This window comes from Camelus bactrianus, chromosome 13 (assembly GCF_048773025.1).
Source record: "Camelus bactrianus isolate YW-2024 breed Bactrian camel chromosome 13, ASM4877302v1, whole genome shotgun sequence".
In the NCBI taxonomy this organism is placed as follows: domain Eukaryota; kingdom Metazoa; phylum Chordata; class Mammalia; order Artiodactyla; family Camelidae; genus Camelus; species Camelus bactrianus.
Window position 1 is genome coordinate 61615140 of NC_133551.1, and position 25597 is coordinate 61640736.

A 25597-nucleotide genomic window follows, 5' to 3' on the forward strand; every position below is an offset into this window, starting at 1 on the left:
TATTCAGTAGAGTGCAGTGGTTAAGAGTTTGGGCTTTGGAATCAGAGAAACTATGCAAATCCCTGATACCCACTTATCAGCTGTGTGGTCTTGGAAGACTTGGCTTAACAAGATCTTGATTTAACAAGAGCTAATGCTTACTGAATTTACTTGTTCCAGGCATTATGCCAAGTGCCTTAGAAATATTATTTCTGGAACTTTCCCAGCAGTTTTTTGAGATAGGTGCCATCAATATTCTGATTTTATGAATGAGGATACTGAGGCATGACTCAATTTAGTAATTTTACTTCACCATCCCATATTTTCTGATTATTCTCTAGTTTGAATTCTTTTCTGCCAAACACACCCCTCTTCTCTCCTTCAGTGCCTAAGAATTTTCTCCTGCTTTTGAGCTTTGGAACTTGCTGTAGTGTCTTAAATACCACCTCACCTCTTCTCTTCACCAAGTTCTGTTGCTGCCATCTTTCCAGCATTGCTGCTGACTCTCCTCTTTTAAGAATCTATCCTGCAAGCCTCACACCAGCTGCCCCAGCATCTTCTCTCTCCTGCCTGTTGTCAGCTGCTGGATCTATTCCTCAGGTTTGCTAGTTTTACTTTTCTTGGTATCTCCTATCCAGGTCCTCATGGTGAACCCAGTGCGGTTAACCCAAAGGACTTCCTGAAGGACAAATGTCCCTGGCCAGGGCAATTCAACCAACATCGTACCTGCTTGTGTCACTGCCAGACCAAGTGCTGGGTGCTGTCCTAACCCTTTAAGCCAGGCTGACAAATCACAAACCACTTACCCCTGCTCCATAAAAACGAGACTCAGATTTCACACCCAAAATGTGCAAGTCTGAAAATATAAGTGCCGACAAAAACGTGGAGCATTGGAACACTCATACCCTTCTGGTGGGACAGCCCTAAATTGGTGCAGCCACTTTGGAAATATCTTTTAGAATTGAAGATGCTCATATCCTCCAATCAGCAAGTCTACCCCCAGACATTTGCCTAAAGAAATCCTTGCTCACATGTACACGTGCACAAGGGAAACACATACAAAAATGGTTCTTGTAACACATAAATGTTTCTTCATAACAAAAGTTATTGTTTCCCAGAAAGCTCCAACTAGAATTTTCAAAAATAATGAAAATACTGAATTTTTAAAAATTACATTTCATTAAATTTTTGTTATTTTGGTAAAATATACATAACAGAAAATATACCATTTTAACCATGTTTAAGTGTACAGTTCTGTGACATTAAGTACATTCGTGTTGTTGTGCAACCTAAAATCACATGTTTCTAAATGAGCATATGTCTAAACATTTAGATGGTAGAACCTAGTAAGTTAGGAAACACCTATGTTGTTAATGAAACATTAAATAACCGATATTTTAATTCATTCTAGTGTTTAACTGCCTCTTTCTTCTTGTTAATATAAAAAATGTGTCATTATTCTTTTTCTTTCTAATCCTTGTGCTTCTATTTTTCCAACTTTAAATTATGAAAAAATTGAAACATAGAGTAAAGCTAAAATAACAATATAGGGAACATCTGTAAATCCTCCTGGATTTAATAATTTGGAGACTCATTCATGCAGTTTATGAAATGACACCTTCATAGGTCTCTAAGATTAGTTTCTCTGTTTCCTGTATCCCATTCAGGTCCATTTCTTTCTGGGAATCCTTTTTCATTTTGTTAGCGTATGCATACTTTTTTTTTTTTAACTTCATATTAGAAATTGGTTTCTATTCTTTTTTTTATTGAAGTATAGTTGATTTATAATGTTGTGTTAGTTTCAGGTGTGCAACAAAATGATTCAGTTATATATATTATTTTTTCAGATTCTTTTCCACTATAGGTTATTACAAGATACTGAATATAGTTCCTTGTGCTATACGGTAGGTGCTTGTTGTTTATCTATTTTATATATAGTAGTGTGTGTCTATTGACCCCAAACTCCTAACTTATCCCTCCCCCACTTTCCCTCCAGTAACCTTAAGTTTGTTTTCTATGTCTGTGAGTCTATTTCTGTTTTGTAAATATGTTCATTTGCATCATTTTTTTAGATGCCACATATAAGTGATATCATATGGTATTTGCCTTTGTCTGACTTACTTCTCTTAGTATGATGATCTCTAGGTCATATTTTTTTTAAATGAGGCATGAGAGGGAAACTTGTAGGACCTCAAACTTGTGAATGCTTATTTGGCTGGGGAGAGAATTCAAGGTTCAAATTCATTTTTTCCCTCAGAACTTTGAAGACCTACTCTTGAGATCTGATGCCAATCTAAGTCTTGGTCCTTTATTTCCAGAAACTTTGGAGGCTGACCTTTATCCTCAAAGGTCAGATGCTTCACCATGTGTGCCTAGTTATGCCTCTCTTCAACTGAAAAACATTTATGAATAAAGGACTTGGTTGATTGGTAGAGACAGGTTTAGGTTTTCTCTGAAGCGTGTAAGTTTTCCTTTCACAGGGGATCACTTTCCTAAGTAGGAGGTCTGACCATAGGCTCTGATAAGTGGGCAGGTCCTGTCAATGAGCCAGCTTCCCTTTAGGTAGTCTTGGGAACCCCATAACTGCCAAAATAAGGAGTGGAATAATGAGTTGGGGATCTGTTAGTTGCAACTGACAGAAAATAGACGTGATCAGTTGAAGCAAAAAAGAATATATCAAGTCAGGAAGTTTGAAGTGAGGTTGCTGACTATCTGCTGGTGGCAAGATGACTGCCAGCAGCCCCACATTCCCCTCATCCTTATAGTCCCTGATCCCAGAGGAAGATCCTGGAGATGTTCTCTCCAGGGACCGTATCGTTAGACCCCATGGAAAGAGGCTCACTCTGCTTGGATTCTGGACCCTGCTCTTGGACCAGTCAGTGTGAACAGAAGTTAGGTACTGAAATTGGCCAGGCCTGAGCCATGGCCCACCTCTGATGCCCAGGGCAGGCATGGCACTGTGACTGGCTGTTTACCAAAACCATGAGGGATGGCAGAAGGGCAGGCAGTCCCCCAAAGGGCAGAATTCCAGGCAGACAGACCAACCATATCTTCAAAAGGATTCTAGGGTATTTCATTCCCAGATGGAGTTGTCTCTTTCTTTCCCTTCTGGGACCTCTGGCTTTTTCACTTGGGAATCCTCCTCAGGATCTCTCACTTTGTTTAGGATGTACTTCCAATACCTTTAGCAGATTTTAAAGCAGCCATTCAACCATGGATGCATTGATGCAGCACTATTCACATGAGGAAATTTACCCTAAAAACCAAATCATTAAAATTTTATATATATATATATATATAAAATCAAGTGGTATACACTAAGCAGACATCTTCAGTTCCACTCTGAGCCCCACCCAATGTCAGCTCTCACCTCTGGAAATCAGGACTAGAGAGGGGCTCAGAGCCATGATAGAAATCAGGAATGGAGTCAAGATTAATAACGGATGAAATGAAAGTCATGGGTAGGGTGAGCATCAGAGAGAAAGTAAAGGTTGAATATGTCTTTTATAAGCTACTTGGTAATTATTTTAATGGTAATTTTATATTTTGACTCGGTTCTATCAAAATGTCTCCCATGTCAGAATGCTCCCATATCAAGTTGGCTTTGCCAAACTGCCTTGCTTTGAAGCACAGTTGGACTGAGACTCAGATGGCTGACTCCAGGCCAATACTCTTATCAGATAGGGCACAGTCTCCTGGCAGATTGAGTGTAGGTCCAGGCCCAGGCTCTGCCCTCATTTGTCTCCCATAGGTCACTCCTGAGCAGTTGGCCTGAGCTCCACCCATCCTTTGTCTCACTTCCCTACCCCCACCCCCACCCACACTGGGTTGCAGATCCGGATGGTGAGTGTGGAACCGGCAGGGATGAACTAGCTGGCTGCTTCCACCCCTACCCCCTGACACAAAGTCTCTCTAGCCTCCTTGCCTTCCATAAATAAAGCTGAGGCTTGAGGACACCCTCACCTTCCTGCTGCACCCAGTTCAAGCTTGGGAGCTGCAGAGCCTGGAAAACTTCCTCTAAACTGCTTTGGGTGGCTGGGAAAAGAGATAGGTCACAGCCCCTGGATCCCTGGACCCCTTGTTTCAACAGAGCAACTGCCTCCCCAGGGAGCAGTCTCTTTTCACTTCAGGGTCTCAGCCTTGAGTCCCTATTTTTATTTTTGTTGTTGTTGTTGTTGTCTTGATTTCCCTCTGTTTTTTTCCCCTATGTATTTTCCCATGCCCCCTCACCCCCACCCCCATTCTTAATTAAAAGATGCTGACTTAGTCAGCTCAGGCTGCCATAACAAAGTACTAGACTGGGTGGCTTAAATAACAGACATTTATTTCTCACAGTTCTGGAGGCTAGGAACTCCAAGATCAAGGTGCCAGCTGATTTGGTCCCTGGTAAAGGCCCTCTTCCTGGCTCACAGACAACTGCCTTCTCACTGTGTCCTCACGTGGCAGAGAGAGAGCCATCTCTTTCTCTTTTCCTTTTCCTATAAAGACACTAATTCCGTCACAAGGACCCCACACTCATGACCCCATCTAAACCTGATTGCCTCCCAAGGGCACCACTTCTAAATACTATCACATTGGGAGTTAGGGCGTCAATGTATGAATTTGAGGTGGGGATCACAAACATTCAGTCCACAACAGATGCCTATTGTAGAAATTTTTGAAAAATACAGACAAAAATAAAATTAAATGGAAGAGAAACACAACCTATTCTATCACCAAACGGTAAATAGTGTTAGAAATTTCTAGCATATTTCCTTCAAGTATTTCTCAACATTTACTTTAACATGTACAAAACTTTATATTTTACAAGTATTTTCTCATATTAAACAATCTTTATAAACATTTGATATTTATGTGTTCACCATTTTAAATGAATAATATTTTGCTCTTTAACTGTACCATAATTTATGTAAGCAATCTCCTAATGCTGAGGCTGTTTTTCCTTTTTTACTATAAAAATTAAAGTATTTCTTGTGATGAAACTATTCTGTGCTTGACTACGGTTGTGATCCCACAAAGCTACATGTGATAAAATTGCACAGAACTAAATATACACACAAATAAGTGCACATGAAATAGTGAAATCTGAATAAGGTATGTGGATTGTACAAATGTCAGTTCCTCAATTATGATTCTAAAAGATATTATTGCCATAGACTTGAATGTTTGTGTCCCCTCAAAATTCTTATGTTGAAACCTAATCCCAAATGTGATGGTATTTGGAGGTGGGGCCTTTGGGAGGTGATTAGGAGATTCAGGAGCGAGGAACCCTCATGAATGGGATTAGTGCTCTTATCAAAGAGACCCCAAGGAGTTCCTTTGCCCCTTATGCCATGTAAAGACACAGTGAGAAGATGGTTCTCTGTGAGCCAGGAAAGGGGCTCTTACTAGATAAGTAATCTGGTGCCTTGAGTTTGGACTGCCCAGCCTCCGGAACTGTGAGAAATAAATGTTTGTTTTTTAAACCACCCAAGTCTGTGGCATTTTTGTTATAACAGTCCAGACAGACTAATACTGGGTTAAACTGAGAGAAGGGTGTATAGAATCTCTCAATATTATTTCTTATAACTGCATGTTTGTCTAAAAATTAACTCCAAAATTCTTTAAAATCCACTATAGTGGACATTGCTTGTATGTCCATGTGTCCATCTGAACATCTAATGATTTCCTTCAGGTAGATTCCTAGGAGAGAAATTACTCATAAGAAAATTCAGTAAGAAATAAGAGCTCTCAATCGCAGCACACTGGGGTTTATTAGCTATCACCCAAGAAGCTTTGTGGGCATAGAAAACTGATCTGTATGTCAGCAGAGGAAGAGGGGTTATCTATACTCACAGACGTAAACCCAGAATGCCAGTTCACTAATTCACAGTGAGAAATGTAAGTGGAGGGGACCAGACCCTCCTTTTCTCTCCCTATAGGTCCTCCACTGGCGGAGCCTCGTTGTAATCAGATGATTTGTTGGCCATATGGATGCAGTCAGAACAAGGCGAATTAGGTGACATGATCCAAGTGTTAAAAAAATCAGGCTGAGGCCTGCTGTGTACATCTCCATAGCTTAGCTAAACCAGTGCCACCAGGGACAGGCAAATGGATTCTTGGGCCAGGGCACCCTTCACTTAGTAGTGCTTGAATGGGGACAGCCTACATTTGCCTCTGTAACTTTCCACTTCTGTGCTCCCAAGGTTTACTAACCCCTGTTCCATATACTACATTGTCTCTTTAGGTGTGTGAACATACACTAGCAAGTTATAGCCAAATCTTGTTGGCCTCAGAGCCCACCTGTCTCATGAAGCACTGGTTCTTCACCCCTGGTTCAGTGGACCTCTGGAAGGCTCCAATCCCCTATGAAGTTGTATGCAAAATTTTTAGTGTATTATCAAATATTGTTGTGTTTACTGGCTTTTCAGAAAAAGACATTCATCCCAGGCCTTGTATTGAGGGTCTTACATATCTTAAGTCATTTAATACCCCCTGAGGTCAAGAAACTTGCTCCAGGTTATCAGCTCAGGCAAGTTAAAGAACTACTCCTTTAAAGTGACTTGTAAATCTCTTCTCTGGTACAGTCAATATCTGTGCTACAGGGAAGTCTTATCCCAACCCCACCCCTCTTTTATCTTCCTAAATGAAGAAGAAAGTTATTGGAGACAAGCACACACACGATCTGTGCCAAACGAAGCAGTGGAGTGGCGTTGTTGATTCTTCCTGGAGACTGAGCTCCCCTGTCTGCCCAGCATCTCCAGTTACCTGTTTTATTTTCTCATACACAGATCCCTGTGTGCACTCGAGTTAACTTGTAAACTAGCACCTCGTATCTGAATCTCACCCGCTTTGACAGCCTAGATGCCATCTTCTCTTGTAAACACCCTTTCTTCCAAAAAGCAGGCCCCCCTGTCTGTTTATTCTCCCTTTTACTCCATCAGAGTCTAGAACCTTCAGGTTTTCTAAAGGACTTTTGAGTTGCTTTTAATCAAAAGTGGTATGCATTTCTGCCAGCTTTCCAATAAAAAGTCAGGCAAGAGGTTATTCAACATTCACTTATTCATTGACTGTTCATTCATTTTCCAGACATTATTCTAGGCACCAGGGATATGCATAATAATCTTTGCCTTCATAGAGCCTAGGTTGTAGGGGAAGAAAATAGACAATAAACATATAAGCAAGTAAAGATAGACTAGGCCAGGTGCTTAAATGCTAAGAAGAGAAGTAAAATAGGGATGGGGAGTAGAGGACCCCAGGGAGGAGGCAGGGCCTGTTTACTTCAGGCGGTCAGGGAAGGCCTCACTGAGAAGTGGCAATTGAGCAAAGACCTCTGCAGTGTAGTAGAGAAAACATGGGCTTGAAGTTCAGATCCTTGCTCTGTATTTTTCATTGTGTGGCCTTGGGCTAGACCCTTACCCTGAGCTTTAGTTTCTCCATTTAGCATGTAGATAAAAGTACCTACTTTATGAGGATGTTGGAATGAAACAATATATAAAAAGTATCTGGCACCAAAACCATACATGGGAACCACTGCCATAGCTTTTGCTAGGTGACCTTGAGGGTCCATCCAGTCCAGGGTTCCCTTATTTTTGGAGGGTCTTACTTGGATCCAGAGGCCCAAGGGGAGGGCTGGATTCTCCTTCCCTTCTGGAGTCCAGCACCAAGATAGGGTCTAAACCTTCTCTAGTGACGATTTAGATGAAAGTCACTCTGCAGCAATCTGAACACTCCTTTCTGAAAAGAGAAGTTTTTTTAAGAGAGACTCCTCATGTTTCTCTCTTCTCTCTGAGAAGGGTGTGGTGTCCAATCCAGTTCACTGATTGCAAAAACCTAGGTTGGTTCAACACGATCTATTTTCATCCCTCTACCACTTGCTTAAAATAAGGAGCTCATTACTATTCTGCACACGGCTGCGCCTAAATCATAACTGGGTTGGGAGTTGAATACATTTTTCTCTCTACTGTTAAATACCATTATTATCTTTGCTGAGCCCACAAGTCCTCGGACGACAGTGTCTGCTTTAGTGGTCCAGGTGTGGGCCTGAGGGAATACACGGAGGTTGAGGGGCCCCTCCCTAGCTTAGACTGAGCTCCCCACTTCAAGACCTGTTTGTCTCCCACTGGAAATTCTCCTATACCTGCAGCTGGCCAAAGCCACCTTCAAGCTGTCATCAGTTCCTCCTCCTGTTGTCACCATCCTTCATTCCTTGGGAGGGGACGGAGGGCTTTGTGAGCCTTTGAGTCTCTAGTTTCTCCCATAAAGGACTGAATCTAAGAACCCTCTGGACTTGTCTCCCCTTTTTCGACTCATTATAGGAGGTAGAAAATTAGCAAAATGAGGAATTCAAGGAACTCCAAAAAGCAGTTTCATAAATGTGAATTAAAAGACTGTTGACTCCTAAAAAGAATGACTTCATGCTCTAAATTCAGCCTGAAACGCATGCTTTTTCATCTCTAGTCTTCTCCCATCCAAGCTTTACTCCTCCCATGTACCTCCTCTCCTTCCTTCCCATGAGAAGGGTCAGCATTATTGTCCTCATTTTACAGATAATCACATCAGCCCCACTGGGAGGAAGTCAGTGGCTTGGTCCAGATTAGGAAGTGAGGCTCCCCAGAGGACAGACTGGGGCCTGAAGTGTCCCTTGACTGCCTCATAATTTTAATCACTATGAATTTTTTCTTTTCAGGCAGGCTCCACGCACTTGTGGTAAGAAATCCTTGCCCCCACCATTGCAGACATCAGGTGAAAGAAAAGGAAGGAGAAGCTGCCCATTCTGCTACTGGGAAAGCTGAAGGTAACTGGGAAAAGAAAGGGTAAAGGCCCCAGAGAGAGTCAGGAATATAGGATGGAGAATCAGAGCTAGCCTCTGCCTCGCTGCCAGAGAAATGGCATCAGGAAGGAAAGGGTTTTCCAGCAGTGGACGGCAGTGAGCTCACCACAAGAATGGCCAGAAAACAAACTCTGAAACTATTCAGCCTCTATCTGATCCTGATTCTGCTATTTCCTAGCTGTGTTACCCTGGACAAGTTACTTTGCCTTTCTGAGCCTCAGTTTCCACATCTGTAAAATGGGAATGACAGTATATTTCTACCTTGTAGAGTTGCTGTAAGGATGACATGAGATGGTATATAAAAAAGTGCCTAGCACAGTGTACAATAAGTGGTAGCTATAATTAGTAAATGTCTACAGTGTGCTAGGTATTGTGCCAGTTACTGAAAATACTTGAATAAGGCAGATTCCTCACCTCTGAGGAGTTTCTTTTGTAAATAGGATAGGAAGGTACACATTGTACCTTCTATTGTACCAAACAGTGCAGTAGAAGAGGCACTGCCTATAGTCTGGAATAGATCTCCCTGTCTCTAGGTGAAGTTAATTGTGTGAGAACGGAGGCTGAGCTCATGGCCTTAATAATGGGAACATTAAATAATAATAATAATAATAGCAGATAGCAACTGGCCATTTCCAAGGAGAGGGCATAAACTGTCACAGTAGCCAGTGATTTCATTTTATCCTCTTCAAGGCCTTATGCTATTTGAGTAACTGAAGAGGTGAGTGTGACTTTTCTGGAACCTTAATAAACTAATTGTCCCTAAGGCCCTGCACATACAAACCCCTACCCTGATAAAGGCCAGCAGGCTTAGGACTGGTATAGTATGGACCTCCCACCCACCTCTTGGAAGAGAAAATAAGTCACAAAATAGCCAAAGGGTAATATGGGAAGAGACACCTGGCCAGAACCTGGTGAATCTATTACCTAAGTAAGTAGATCATTTTTATGAAGTCAGGGAATTTAGAAAAATGTCTTTTTGCAGGTTTGGACTGAAGTGAAACCCTCTGCCCTGCGCTTTTTTCAGCTGGCTGTAGGGCAGTGGCAGGAGAGGCGGGAATAAATTGACAGAGGGCAGTTTGCCCTGTTGCTGTGCCAGTGACTTCTGCCCATGCCTAGAGCTCCATCCGAGGGTCTGTCCTGGCACGGGTCTGGACTTGAGGACTTGTCCACCCTGCTTTGTACTTGCCATGTCATTTTTGTCTTTTCCCTCATATGCATATGATACTTTATCAGGGTATAAATTCAGCCCTGGATGCCTGTGAAGCAGACACATGCCACTTCTTAGGAAACTGAGGCTTAGAGTAAGTAAATGATGTACCCAAGATCAAATAGCTAGAAAGTGGTGATCCCAAGACTGGAGCCCAGTGATCCCACGGTTCCAGATGCCTCTTGCCCTGGGCTGTGGATTTGGGCTTTTGCTAAGGAGGAAAGGTTCCCCCAGAGGACCAAAGGATGCTTGGCCTCAAAGCTTCCTTCCTTTTCCTGATATCCCTCTTCACATGAGAGGTTGCAGGGACACGAGGAAGCCAATGGTGGCAGTGCAGTGAGCCCTAGCTTCAGAGTCAGGAGGTCAAAACTCTCCTATGACTCTGTGCCATCTCTCCTGTGACCTTAAGCATGTCATTGTACCTCTCAGCATCTTGGGGTCCTTGTCTACCAAAGGGAGTCATATTCCTCTCCCTGCCTACCTCTTGGGTATGATGAGAATCAAAGTAACAAGCAATGTCAGAAGTGCTTTGAGAGTGTTAAAAACATAATAAAAAAATGCAAGGCATGATTCGGAACATCTTCATACAAAAATGAGGGCTGGTGGCCCTCAGACTGTTTCTTTCATTCATTCACTTGATTCTGGAAAAGCGTTGATGAAATACTTTCCCTGTGCCAAACACTGTGTTAGGTACTGGGGGCCCAAGGAAATCTCCAGGCTTTGAGGAATTCAAAGGGAGGAGAGATATATCTAAACAGATAATTGGCATACAGATGTTAGGGCTTTTAATGAGGTGTCCACAATCCAGGAGACCTTTTACTGAGCTGTCCAGAGGTGCTGTGGAGTTTAGAGAGGGATACTGTGAGCAACAATTAAGAGCCAGAGAAGGCCCTACAAAAGCAGGGTGAGTAGGAGGGTGCTGGGGGTGGGGAGGGAGGGCGAAGGGCAGGGGAAACCACGTGCACAAGGCAAGGAGGATCATGCCAGTGGTTTATCACAGCTAGAGCACGGGGTGTTGGAGGGAAGTGCAGTGGCTGTTTCTCATTGTTGGAATGGAGCCTAGCCATCACCCTGCAGTTCTCTTTGGGGCACGTTTAGGTGTGTATGTCTGTGTGTACAAGGTTGCAGGAAGAAGCCTATGTAAATAAAATTCAGTGATGGAACTTCATTATGACGTTCCATGGGGAGAGGAGAGATTTTTAGGAAAGTATCTCCACTGCTAGCCGGACGTGCTCTGCTCCTGAACTTCTGAGTCAGTGCAGTGCTCTTCAGGTTACAACCTGAGCTCCAGGGTCCCAGCCTCTCCATGAGTGCGTAGTGTTGGTTGCTGGTAGTTCCTGAGAGAAGGAGGGTCCAGTTGTGTTTGCTACTGACTGGTGTAACTTGCCCCATCAGGCAGAGTTTTGAGCCCAACCACCCTGGTAGGAGTTGGTTTCCACTGGGCCCAGCATGTATCAGGCTGTCCCATCCTAGGCCCAAGCAGGATTGGTTTTAATCACAACCTAATACAACATGACCCAGAGAGAGCTCCTCAGGACACCTTCTTTAGGGGGCTGTGAGTGGGACAGGTACTCAGCTTTCCAGAACTCATCTCCTGGATGGTGTTTATCTGTGTGGACTGCATTGTCTATTCTGTGAGCCCTTTTCAGTTGGGACCTTAAAGTCCATAGTTGCCATTTCATGACTTTTTTTCTTTCTTTAATTTATCTGAATCTTGAACCAATGTCCCCTGTGAGGGCTTTGTGGATTTCTCCCTGAGACAGAGACTTTAGAGATCACAGTCCAACTTACTTCACAAATGTGGAGAGTGAGGCCCAGAAAAGGCAATGGACTTGCTCAAAGCTGCACAGCAAGTTAGCTGCAGGGCTAGGCCTAGAACCAGATCTCTTGACTCCAGTCAAATTTTTTGATCGGTACATAAGGTAATTCTGTGCTACTGAGGTATTCGTGAACCCACCTGCTGTGTACAAGGCAGTAACCTGGGAAGGGGCGGTCATATAATCCTTGTCTCTAGGAAGCTTATAGCTGGGGTGTCAGAGCACAAATAGAAAAATATAGCTGTCCAATTAAAAATGGCCCTGGGGGAAGCCAGTACAGTTAGGCAAATTTTACTGTGTCCAAGGGTGAGCTCTGTAAAGCTCTGAGTACCTGACTGACCCTCTGTGACCTTCTGAGAAAGATGACCATCAAGATTTTTTTATGTTTCAGTCTCGTTAGAACCAGACAGGCCACAGCTGGACTCTTGGACCCAGCCATAGGCCAGCAGAGAGCAGTAAGGAGCCTGAGGGAATGGAAAGGGGTAAGACTGGGGACCTCAGGTGCAAGTGACCTGTTCCCTAAGCCATCTGTTCTTGCAAATCTCTACTAGCAGCCCAGAGCAACTGGGGAGAGGGATGGGGCCTTTGAAACACAAATCACCAGTGATTCCAAGTTCATTGGGCATAAGGCTGTCTTTCCTCTCTCCAAGTGGATGAGGTTTATAAAGGATAAGTGGTGTTTTTTTTCTGGCTGGCCTAGTGTGCCTACCATGCAATGGTTAGAGGATGCTGTCAGAGGCTCCTGGGAGTGGCAATGGACTGGCTTTCCAGAAAGACAAGCTAAAACCCAGCTCAAAGGTAAGCTCCAGAGCCTGGACCCTGGCAAATTAGTCTGTTGGCCTGGTTGTCATGGAGACAGACAGGCAGCAGCTGCTCGGGAAGAGGGAACAGCAGCTTCACCGACATCTAGGATTCTGAGACAGCCATGGTGGGGGAGGAGCTGGACACCGCCCTTTCTCCCCCAGATACAGCGGCTCCTGTCTGCCCCCACAATGTCCAGACTCACAGGATCTGGTGAGTTGCCAGGGTCACAAAAGAAGACATGGCAGCATTGGCTCCTGAAGTCCGGGTTTTCTGCTTCCAGGCCAGTAGCCTCCCGCTGCCACCACAGTTGCGTCCCGCTTAGCTTTTGGAGCAAATAGATCTTCCAGCGCTGAGCTCCAGGGCCCTGGGAGGGTTCCCAAGCTCCCTCCTTGGAGGGGATAAGTCATTAGAGGTGAATCCCAGAGTGCTGGCCACCGGAGGCCAATTTGGCCCGGTGCTCTGTCGCTGTCTCTCTGGAAAACCTGGCAGGGGATGTGACCGGCCATTGTCTGGGAAAGGAGCTTGAAGCTGAGCCCAGCGGGAACTCGGCAAATGATGGGGTTTATTGTTCCCTCGTTTGACATTGCACTGATATCATTAATTTGTGGCTTCAAGCTCTGTCCTCCCTAGCCCAGTAGGAACAGTCCTGGCTCTCCCCTCCTATGGGTTATCTCTGGAAACTGAAGGTGGGAGAGAGGGGGCCTGGGATCCAGGTCGCCCGAGTCCACTTTCCCAGCAGAGCTGCCAGGAGGTTGTGTCTCTGCGTCTCGGGTTCCTCCTCTCTGGGAAGAGGAGAAATGAGGCTGGTGTCCTCTGGGGATTTGCGCTCCTGGGTGGTGCATGTGAGCAAGGTCAGCACCTGAGAACAGAGCCCCAGTGTGGAGGGACAGTAGAGAGCTGGGGAAATGCAGAGGCTACTGCCCACCAGCCACGCTTTTGATATTGCTGTTTTAATTATGGAGGTAGTTCATGTGTGGGCGTCATTAAAGGAAAAAAGGCAATGCCAAAGTATATAAAATAAATTGAGAAACTGACCCATCACCTCAAGTCCCAATCTCTCATCCCTGCTGAAAACTACTGATAATTCTGTTGTGTATCCTTTCAGATCTTTCTCTATGCTTATACTTTACCTCTATATAATTATTATTTTAATCACACAAATGATATGAGAACACATTTTTATAAAAGACGCAAAAACCACAGATAAATGTAGTCAAAAGCAAGTCTTTTTCAGTATATTCCCCCTTCACCAGACACAGCTATTGTTTTTTTTTTGACAGCTGTTGTTAACAATGTAATGTCTGCTATGCATTTATGTCTAAACACAAATAGAATTTCAGCTTTTCTTTCTTTAGCGTAAATGCAACCACAACATCCATGTTGTTCTGCACTTGCTTTCCTCGTCACAATAATTTACTCTGCAGATTTTCTCCTGTTGGTTTACCTACCTCACTCTCCGTAACTGCTGCTTCATATTCTACATTATAGATGTTCTGTACTTATTTAAGTGGTCTCCTCCCATAGACACTTGAGTTGTTTACAATAATCTTTTGTTAGTAATTATAACACTTTGCAAACTTGTGCATCTATTTATGCAGTTTATTTCTAGAAGCAGAATTTTTGGCTCAATGTATCTGTATATCTTTAATTTTTCTAAATACCATGGGGATTTATTCTTAAGTTTTGTTTTTTAAAGATTACCTAAGACATGGATGCCCCTTGCAAAAAAGTGGAAAGTATAAAAAGCTATATAAAGGGGAACAAAATCACTCACAGTCCCTTCACCCAACAACCGTGACTGCTTTTTGGTAGTTATTATCTATGCCTGCTGTTGTTACAGTGATCAGAGCATACTGCATAGATAATTTTCTGTCTGGCTTTTTTTAAACTTAAGGTTATAAGCATTTTCCTATATCACTAAAATATTTTTGTAAAAATTCTTTTTATGATTTCATGATATTATTGTATGTACATATCATAATTTTTTCTGTTGTTGGATTTTTATGTTGCCTACATTTTTTTCACGATGATAACACCTCAGTGAATATCTTTTTACATCAATCTTTGTCTGAAATTCGGTAATTTCCTTAAGCTAGATTCCCCAAAGGAAGATTACTGAATCTAGAGGATTTTTTTTAGCAAATCCATTTTTTTAGTTGAATTTTGAATTGCTAATATATATACATGGTATAAAATTCCAAAGGTACTAAAGACTACACAATGAAAAAAATGTCTTTCTCCTACCTGGTCCCTCAGTGGTTTTCCTCCTTAAAGGCAACACTATTACTTGTTTTTTTGTGTATCTTCCTTGGGGAGGGAAATATGTGTGTGTGTATATATATATATATATATATATACACACACACACACACACACATACATATATACATATATATTCCTTTTTCATATAGAAATAGTAGCAATCAGGTACATACTTTTTTATCTTTTTACTTAATATTTCTTGATAATTGTACCATATATAAAATATAGAACTGCCTCATTTTCTAGAAACATTGTGTAGAATTTCCTTCAATGGCTGTGCCTTGGTTAAACGAATCAATTCTATTGATACATTTGTAGGTTGTTTCCCATCTGTTACTGTCCAAGCAGTGCAGTAATGAATGTCCTTACATATATACTATTGTGTCCATGTGCTAGTATATCCATCTGTAGAATAGATTCCTTTAAGTGGAATTGCTGGGTGCCAGGGAATATGCATTTTACATATTGATAGCTATTGCTGTTTCCATAGATGGTGACCATTTCCTCATTAAAGGGTATGGGCAGGTTTTAAAGCTCAATTCAAATGGCCAAACTGCTTTCCAGAAAAGTGTTACCTGTTTACACTCTCACCAGCAATACACAGTATCCTGTTCACTCTCCCCACTGAGTAAAAATAGTATGGTGATTTTTGCAGTGTTCTCATTTTTTCAAGAGTTCGCTTAAGATTAGCAAAAGTGAGCAAATAGTTAATTTATAAAACTTTTTTTGTAATAAAAAATGTATAACACAGGATCTGGGACAAATTCCTAATTGCAGTTTTGCCACTGTATTATGTGTGACCTCAGGAAATTACTTATCCTCTCTGAACCTGTAATGCTGTCATGAGGAGGAAACGAGATAATACACTTGGTGCAGTGTTTGGCACAAAGCAAGGGTTCAAAAAGTGGTAGATAAGAAGAAAATTCTGTTGAGGGAAAAAATGCCAGCCCCCCAAGAAATCCCAACTGTGAAAGGAAGGGAGCCTTCTAGGCTCTTTAAGTAGCCTGGGTGGTGCCAGCTTTGTTCTTTCCCTCAAATTATCCCACTGGTTTTTCCTGCCTTGAAGAGGAAAAAGGAAATCTGGCCACCAGCTCCTGGGGAGAAACACCCTACACCAGGACTGGCCGTTAAGAGGGGCTGGGGTCCGGGACGTCGTCACCCAGCTTTTCACCTGATGCATCTTGGAGGGAGCCCAAGCACAGTTTAGTCTTCGCCCTCCCTGCAGGTGCCTGCGGCGGAGCTGACACCCTGATCCGAGACTGGGGAGAGAGAAGTGCTGGCCAGCCTTCCTTTTCTCACTCAAAGCCAAGGGCAGGCGGTTGCTGCCCGGGCCGCCGGGTGTCGAACGTTCCCGAGCTGCCGCGGTGGGCGCGGCTGGGGAGGCCCTTGTGAAATCTCCGCGTTCTTCTCTGCAACTCTCACCCCCTTGCAGCCGCGCGGGCGCCGGCTGCGGGGCCCGGCCAGAGGCAGACCCACGTCTCCGAGGTGAGGCAAGCGGCAGGGAGGTGTCGCCAGGGCCGGAGCGGGATGCTGCGGTCCAGCTTGACGAGGCTCTGCCCGGATTCAGGGCGGCCACTGTGGGCTCCACGAGTCCAGTGAGGCTCAGCGGCCCCCTCCTCCCAGAACAGAGCCGCTGCACTGAAAAATCAGCTGCTGGAGACGCCATTTCTGTTCCCACCCTGTCTCGGCAGAGGAAGAGCCAATCACCATCCTCGTGTGCAGCTTTGAAAGCTGCAGGTAGAATCTGCCTAGGGCGGGAGAGCAGATCTGCGGAGCGAAGCCATTTTCTGGGAGGATTTGCAATCATTTCTACTCACAGTATAATCACCATGTTGGAGAATTTTATCCATTCCCTCCCCGCCCACCCCGCTTATACTGGGGCTTTTCCTGGATTTTCCAGAGAGAACTGACAGGGGCAATATGGCGCGGTGCAGAAATTTTGCCTCGGGCACCAATTGACGTGGGATCTAGTCCTGGCCCTGAAATTAACCTAAAAAGCAGGACAGCCCCAGGCCTCAGTCTTCTCATTTATAAAACTGCAGGGAAGGAATATAAATCAGACCGTGTCAAGGATTGGTGAGATTGTGGGGAAATGGATTCTCTCGATTTGTCTTTATCTAGCAAAACTGCAAATATTCTTACCCTGTACCCTGACAATTCTCTTTGTTGGTTTCTACCCTGGAGAAATACTTGCACATGTATTCAAGACGGCTGTCCACCGCAGGACCGTATCTAATGACAAACCACTGAAAACAGCTCAATGGCCGCGAATACGGATAATAAAAATAAAATAGAATATGTAATTATGAGACACTATATTGCAGTTAGAAGGAATAAATTAGATCTATATATGCAGAGGCATGGATAGAGCTCAAAATCTATTAAGTAAAAACAGAGTTGTAGAGTAATGCATACAACATAATACGACTTCTGCAACATAAAACAACTGTGGATTTTCTATAGTATCTTCAAACATATGTAGAAACTTTTTTCAAATGAAAGGACTGAAAAGTACACTTGTAACTCATAAGAGTGACTTTCTCTGGGGAGGGGACAGGGAGTTGGAATAGTGAGTTGAAGTGAACAGTAACTTCTTCAGCTTTCTTTGTAATATTCTATTTTTTTTTCTTTTAAAAATGGCAGTGCATTCCTATATTAAGGAATTTTAAACTATGTATTTATAGAGAAAACATTGGGAACAAATGTCAAAATGTAAACAATGTTTAATTCCAGGTGATAGGAAATGTGAGTAATTTTATTTTCTTCTTTGTAATCTTTGGGGTTTGCTTTAATTCTTTAAAATGCAGGGATCTTTGTACACTAGTGTTCATAGCATCATTATTCACGATAACCAAAAGGTGAAAGCAACCCAAATGTCCAACGGTGGATGAATGGGTAAACAGAACCTTGTAATGGAATATTACTCAGACTTAAAAAGGAAGGAAACTCTGACATATGCTACAATATGGATGAACTTTGAGTGAAATCATCCAGTCATAAAAAGACACTGCATGATTCTGCTTATGTGAGGTACTTAGTCAAAATCATAGAGACAAAGTAGAATGGTGGCTGCCAGGGATGTGGGGGAAGAGAGGAAGAAGGAGTTATTGTTTAATAGGTATAGAGTTTCAGATTTACAAGAGTTATGGGAATGGATGGTGGTGATGGCTACACAACAATGTACATGATTTAACACCACTAAACTGTACACTTAAAAATAGTTAAAATAGTAAATTTTATGTTCTGTGTATTTTAACTGAATAAAAAAGAAAATCTTGTAAAAAATGGAGTAGAAGACATAGCTATTTAACAAAATCCTACTATCAGCCATTCCATCAATCTAGTACCATACATCAACAAATCGAAGATGTTGTCAATTGTAGAATGCACCCTTATTTTATGTAATATCAAGAAAGGAAAACTGGTACAAGTTAAACTCTGATATCAACTGATTAAAAGACCCCATTCTAAAGACGTTAATTTTTAAAGTTTATCTTAGCTTCAATAGAATATGGTAAGCAGTTTATACACTAAATGATCGCCTTTTAAAATCCACCTGCAAAGTTCAGATTGGGTTTTAACTGTAGCACACCTGTAGAGAATCCTTTGTTTTTGAACAGATTGTGCTTGCAAACTACCTCAGACAAATAAATGGTGACTGTCTACCTGAAAAAAATGAAAAGCAGGGAAGGGTTCAAAAGTAACTGTGTGACCAATCAAATCCCTCAGCTCAGGAGTCTGCAATCCTGTGATTCTAGCTCATCATCCTTAAAGTCCTAGCCCCACCCTGAAGGGTTTCCAAGTGTTTTGGTGCTCCAGGCCCAGCCCACTCCCCAATCTTGAGTCCAGTCTTACCAGTTAAAGCCTGAGGGCTCCCACCAGGGCAGGCCACTTGCAGTTCACAAACATGATAGCCTCACTCTCTCTTTTGGGCATTTAGTTGTGCTGTTTCCTCTTCCTGGAACCCTCTTCCCTTCCTCTCAGCCTGCAGACTTCCTTTAGGTCTCACCAGCTCAGCTGTCCCTTCCTCTAGGAGGCCTTCCCTGCTGTCCCTCCCTTGCCTAGGTTAGCCTCTGCTCCCTGTGCTCCCTCAGTGCTCTGAGCTGATGTCCGTTTACTGTGAGGTCTTGGGATCAGGGACTCGCCTTCTTCATTCCTGTACTCCCAGGGCCTTGCCCAGAGCCTGTCACCTCAGAGTTCCTCAGTGACCAACTGTTAAATGGACAATCAGGATCAAAAGCAGGAAATTATTCTCTGGGCTCTTTCCTAGCATTGATTCTAAAGACTCTGGAGAGTTCCGGTCAAGATGGCAGAGTGGTATGACCACGAGCTCGCCTCTCCTCGCGACTATAACAAAACCACAACTAAATGCTAAACAACCATCAAAAATAGACTGGAACTTAGCAAAAAAGACTCTGAAACTCTGGGGCCCTACTTGCTCAAGGTAAGAGGCAGCACCAGGATTTGAACTCAGAGACTGTGGCTCCAGAGCCCACACTTTTAACCACGATGCTCTGAACCCCTAATGTGCTCAGTTTGTTCAAGAACCAAATATGTACTGGAGCCTACTGTGTGTCAGGCACTGTTCTATAGAAATGAAGAAAATGGACACAGCCCCTATTCTCATGGGTCTTACATTCAAGTCGGTGTGGATGGGGGGTAGAAAATAAATAAGCAATAATTTGCCTACTTGTGATAAGAAGGATGCAATATACAGGACAATGAGAGGAACATGACCCTGTTTGTAAGTTGGTCTGTGCAGATGATCAAGTTAAGAGGAGGTCATCAGGGTAGCCCTTAATCCAGTATGGCTGGTGTCCTTACATAAAGGGGAAATGTGGACACAGAGACAGGTGCACACAGAGGGAGAAGCTGTGAGGATGCGAGGAGAATGCCATCTACAAGCCAAGGAACAGCTGAGGCTGCCAGAAGCTACAAGCAAGCATGGCAGATTCTCCCTCACAGCCCTCAGAAGGAACCTGCTGTAGCCTTAATTTTGGACTTCTGGCCTGTAGAACCATGAGATGATAAATTTCTGTTGTTTAAGGCCCCCAGTTTGTGGCACTTTGTTAAGGCAACCCCCGGAAAGTGATACACCCCACTTGTCCGGCTTGGGTGAGGCCTGCGCTCTCCAGTGATTTGGGTTGGTAGGTGTCTATGTTGGGAATGGATTTGAGGAAGGGGGAGGACTGAAGACCATGTAGGAGGTGATCTGTGGTGATCCAGTAATGTGGGAGGGCTGGGGATGGAGGGTCTATGAAAGCCCCGCCGTGCTGGTACTTACTAATTGATGTAAGGGCTTAGCAGTAAGCCCAGGAGGTCTGTAAATCAACTCTGAGTTCCAGAGACACATCTGCTTTTCTTCCCCTTGTGTATTTTCTCTTGCACAGTGTCCCACCCTTCTCCACCTGACACTCCAGCCACCCCCACCTTCCGGGCTTGAATTCTACTTGGTGTATACTTTCACCCTGCCTCGGAATGAGTGTGATTTCAGCAGCCTTGGTTTCAACTTCCTGTGACAGCTGTAACCTCTGTTCTCACTGAATTGCTAAGATTGCTGATGAATGCCAACTGCTTGGAAGTTTTATGAGTAACTGGAAATGTGTTTTATGCCAGGCCATGGGAAAATGGGCTATGGAATGGCCCAGAAATTTAATAAATTAAGAGTAATGAGTAACTCCCTGCTGTTTTTAGGCCCACATGTGCCCATTCAAGAAAAAAACTAGCTCTAAGATGAAAATCATCTTCTAGCTCCTGTGGGAAGAACAGTCCGTTTCCCTGTTCGAAGTCCCTGCAGCAGAGGGCGAGTGCTGCTACTTACCACTCCACTGCCATCACTATCTTTCTTGCTCACATTTTGATTCTTTGGAAAAGGTTGGTTGGAAGAAACAATAGAAAACAACCCCCACCCCAGCCTCCCCACCAAAAGAAATGTCACTGGCTAAGGAGATACGATGCTACCTGCAAGGCAGTGTCCTTAATAGGATCCTGGAACACAGAAAGGACCCCAGTGGAAAAATGGGGAATCCAATTTAAGTGGCCATTTAGTTAATAGTGTTGTATCCGTGTTACTGTTTTAGTTTAAATAAAAATACCATGAGTATATAAGATGTGAGAGGAGGCTGGCTGAAGGGTCTCTGGGAACCCTGTATACTACCTTTGCAACTCTTTGGAAATCTAAAATAACCTCAAACTTAAAAACAAGTCATGTATATTATATGTTGTTTTTTTAAATATCTCTGGGATAGTACTGACTCCAGAATATACTGTACGTATATTATGTTATGCTGACTCTCAGCCGTAACTGTTGTTTAATGGCCAAAAAGACATCAACCAAATGATTGGACACTGGCCAAGTGTCTCTTCTTGGCACTGCAGGGATACTAAGACAAAATCATACAGAATCCTGCCCTGCAGGTGCTCACTCTGTAAGCAAGGGGGACAAACACATGTATGGATAGCTATGATATCAGGGCAATGTGTGGGGATCAGAGAGATTGATCAAGACCATGAAAGTGGAGAGAATTTCAAGAGAGACAAAAGCCAAGAACTCAAGGCTGAGGGTTGGTGTCAGCAAAACATATAAGTGTGTGACTTTTTAGGGAGCTGGGACTGACACAAGGGAGGGGTGATGGGGAAGTGGAGATAGAAGTCTTAGAGATGTAGGAGGACCTAAGATCAGTGAGGAGGACAAAACTCTTCTATTTTTATTTATTTTTATTTTATTTTATTTTTTAATTGAAGTATAGTCAGTTTACAATGTTGTGTCAATTTCTGGTGTACAGCATAATGTTTCAGTAGTACATATACATTCATATATTCCTTTTCATATTTTTTTCATTATAGGTTACTAAAAGATATTGAATACAGTTACCTGTGCTATATAGTAGAAACTTGTTGTCTTAATCTTGACTTCTTAATTCATTTCTATTTCTCTTGGGTTTTGATGTCCTGCTATTGATTAGACACAGGTTTCAAATACATCTATTCATCCCCCCCCCCTTTTTTGTAAAGGTTTCAAAAGGACGTCTCAACCCGATTAATACTCTGCTTCAACTCACTCTTCTATTATTCATTATACACTGTTTTCAAACCCTCTTTCTCCCTTCTTTTAAAATTCTTTCTCTCTCTCTCTTATTTTTTTTTTCTTTTTTTCCTAAGTTCTATTCCTAAATAGGCATCAGATAGATAAAATCCTTAAGGACCAAAATAAACAACTGATACTCCATAAACCACAGTGCCAAAGAGGTATGAGCAAGATGAAGAAGCAGAAAAACCTTTCCCAATTAAAAGAACAAGAGAAATCCCCTGAAAGAAAGATCAATGAAATAGACATCGATAGCCTACTAGATCAAGATTTCAAAAAAGGAGTGATCGAATTGCTGAAGGAATTTAAAAGAGATAGTGTTTAGAGATATAAAATATGTCAAAAATGAAATTGAAGCTATAAAGAAGAGCCAAGTAGAATGGGTAAACTCATTGACAGAGATGAGGAATGATCTAATAGCTGTGCAAAGCCGACTAGATAATGCAGAGGAACGAATTAGTGATCTAGAAGACAGGGCAATATAGAAAGCACCCATTCAGAAGAACTACAAGAGAAGCAAATAAAAAATAATGAAAATAGCATAAGGGACCTATGGGATAATATAAAGCGTCCCAATCTTCGCATAATAGGGGTCCCAGAAGGAGAAGAAAGATCAAAGGGGATTGAAAAGGTTTTTGAAGAAATCATGACTGAGAACTTCCCAAACTTAAAGAAGGAATCAGATATCCAAGTACAGGAAGCTCAGAGGGTCCCAAACAGGAAGAACCCAAATAGACCCACACCAAGACATATCATAGTCAAGATGGCCAGAGTCAAGGACAAAGAAAGGATTCTAAAGGCAGCAAAAGAAAAGCAAAGTGTAAGCTACAAGGGAACCCCCATAAGGCTCTCAGCTGATTTCTCTACACAAACACTACAGGCCAGAAGGGAGTGGCAAGATATATTCAAAGCCCTGAATGAAAAAAAGATGCAGCCTAGGATCCTTTATCCAGCAAGGCTATCCTTGAGGATAGAAAGAGAAATAAAGAGTTTCACAGACAAAAAAAAGCTGCAGGAGTTTAGCAACACTACACCCATGCTAAAAGAAATATTGAAAGGGCTATTCTAAATAGAAAAGCAGCAGGATGCTACAGAAATGAGAAACACACAACTGGAAAGGTGATAACTCATGAATTACAAATAAAGTAAACATGAAATTATAAAAGAAGACATACAAATCACTGAGAGTGGGAGAGGGAGGCAGGGAAATATAGAATATTTTTTTCTTTCTTTTTTAAATTTAACAGTAGGATGGGTTTGAGATCATGTTACTATCAGTTTAATAAAAACAGTTATAGTAATGGGTTGATAGATTTACAAAAAAGGGTAACCACAAGCCAAAAATTTACAAAGGAGTCACAAAAATTAAACAAAATCCATGATAATACAAAGGAAAATTACCAAACCACAAAAGGAAGAAGAAAGGAACAAAGAGGATATACCAATTCAACTGCAAAGATAAGTTCAAAATGGCAATAAACACACATCTATCATTAATTACTGTAAATGTTAATGGACTAAATGCTCCAGTCAAAAGACACAGAGTGGCAGACTGGATAATAAAGAAACTTGTTGTTTATTTTATATATAGTAGTCATGTCTGCAAGTCTTGAACTCCCAATTTATCCCTTCCCCATGGTGACTGTAACTTTGTTTTCTATGTCTTTGAGTGTTTCTGTTTTGTAAATAAACTCATTCATATGGTATTTTTCTTTCTCTTTCTGGCTTACTTCACTTTGAATGATGATTTCCAAGTCCATCCATGTTGCTGCAAATGGCACTATTTTTATTCTTTTTTATGGCTGAGTAGTATTCCAGTGCATACATTTTTTTTTTCCATTTTAAGAATATAATTGTTTTATCAGTAATAAAAGGAATATATGCTCACTTCAAGAAGTTTGGAAAATCTAGAATAGTGCAAAGAAGAAAGGTAACTTAATTATTATTTTGCCCTCTAGAACAAATATGTTGGTGCAGTTCCTTCATTATATTTTGTTCCTTGTAGTTGAGCTCATATTCCACACACAGTTAGGTAGCCTTTGTTTGTTTGCTTGCTTCATTAGCTTAATATCACAAGACTTTCCCATCTCATTAAAAAAGAATGCAATACTACTCAGCCATGCTTCCATGTTTTGGCTATTGTGAGTAATGCTGCTATGAACGTGGATGTATAAATATCTCTTCAAGACCCTGTTTTCAGTTATTTGGGATTTATACCCAGAAATGTACCTGCTGGATCATATGGCAATTCTATTTTTAATAATTTGGTGAACCTCCATACTGTTTTCCATAGTGGTTGTATCATCTTACATTCTCACCAGCAGTGCACAGTGGTTCCAATTTCTCCACATTCTCGTCAATACTTACTATTTTCTGTTTTTTTGATAGTAGCCATCCTAATGGGTGGTATTAATAAGGTGATATCTCATTGTGGTTCTGATTTGCATTTATCTAATGATGAGTGATGCTGAGTATCTTTTTAAGTGCTTATTTGCCATTTGTATATCTTTTTTGGAGGAATGTTTTTTCAAGTACTTTGCCCATTTTCTTTCTTTTTTTCTTTTTTTAAAAAACATTTTATTGAGGTACAATTGATATATAATATTATGTTAGTTTTAGGTATACAACATAATAATTTGATATTTGTATATAGCAAGATGAATACCACAGTAACATCTCATTAACATCTATTACTATACATAAACCTTTTTCCTTGTGATGAGGACTTTTTAAGATCTATTTTCTTGGCAACTTTCAAATATGCAATGCAGTATTATTGACTATAGGCACCACGCTGTACATCACATCCCCATGACTTATTTATTTTATAACTGGAAGTTTATACCTTTTGACCCCCTTCACCCATTTCCACCCTGACCCTCCACTCTGGCAACCACCAATCTTTTCCCTGTATCTGTGAGCTTGTTTTGTTGTTTTATTTTGTTTTGTTTTAGAGTCTACATATAAGTGAGATCACGCAGAATTTGTCTTTCTCTGTCTGACATTTCATTTTGTGTAATGCCCCCAATGTCTATCCCATGGCCCGTTTTGAATAGGGTTGTTTTGTTTTTTGTTGAGTTTTAGGGCATTAATCCCTTATCAGATATATAATTTGCAAATATTTTCTTACATTCTGTGGGTCGCCCTTTTATACTCTGTTGATACTGTCTTTTGATACACAAAATTGTTTTCATGATGTCTAATTTGTCTAGTTTTTCTTTTGTTGTCTGGTGTCACATCTAAGAAATCATTGCCAAATCCAATGTCCTGAAGCTTTTGCCCTACATTTTCTTCTAAGAGTTTTATAGTTTTAGGTCTTATATCTAGATCTTTGATCCATTTTGAGTTAATTTTTGTATATGGTGTGATGTAAGAGTCCAACTTCATTTCTTGGCATGTGGCTATCCAGTTTTCCCAAAACTATTTGTTGAAAAGACTGTCCTTTCCCCCATTGAATAGGTCTTAGCACGTCTGTCAAAAATCGTTTGACCATGCATGCAAGGCTTTATTTCTGGGCTCTCTATTCTATTTCATTGATCTATTTATCTGTCTTTATACCAGTACCACACTGTTTTGATTCCTGTAACTTTGTAGCAAGTTTTGAAATCAGGAAGTGTGAGTCCTCCAGC

The 25597-nt window shown here is 41.8% G+C and overlaps 1 protein-coding gene across 23 annotated transcripts in view; it reads left to right on the top strand.

Annotated features, from left to right (window-relative positions):
* Nucleotides 1-23674, top strand: part of PAFAH2 (platelet activating factor acetylhydrolase 2) — a 60960-nt gene extending 37286 nt beyond the window's left edge. For 7 of the 23 annotated variants that reach the window (XM_074377113.1, XM_074377114.1, XM_045511450.2 and 4 more), the window contains 2 exons: nt 8648-8755; nt 16107-23674. In XM_074377113.1, the coding sequence (XP_074233214.1) occupies nt 8648-8755; nt 16107-16273 (275 nt within the window). In that variant the 3' untranslated portion in view covers nt 16274-23674. Of the gene's footprint in view, nt 1-1826; nt 1884-8647; nt 8756-12206; nt 15107-16106 lie in introns of those variants that run through there. The other 16 variants (XM_074377117.1, XM_074377131.1, XM_074377118.1 and 13 more) reach the window with 14 other exon arrangements.
* The last annotated feature ends 1923 nt before the right edge of the window (nt 23675-25597 follow it).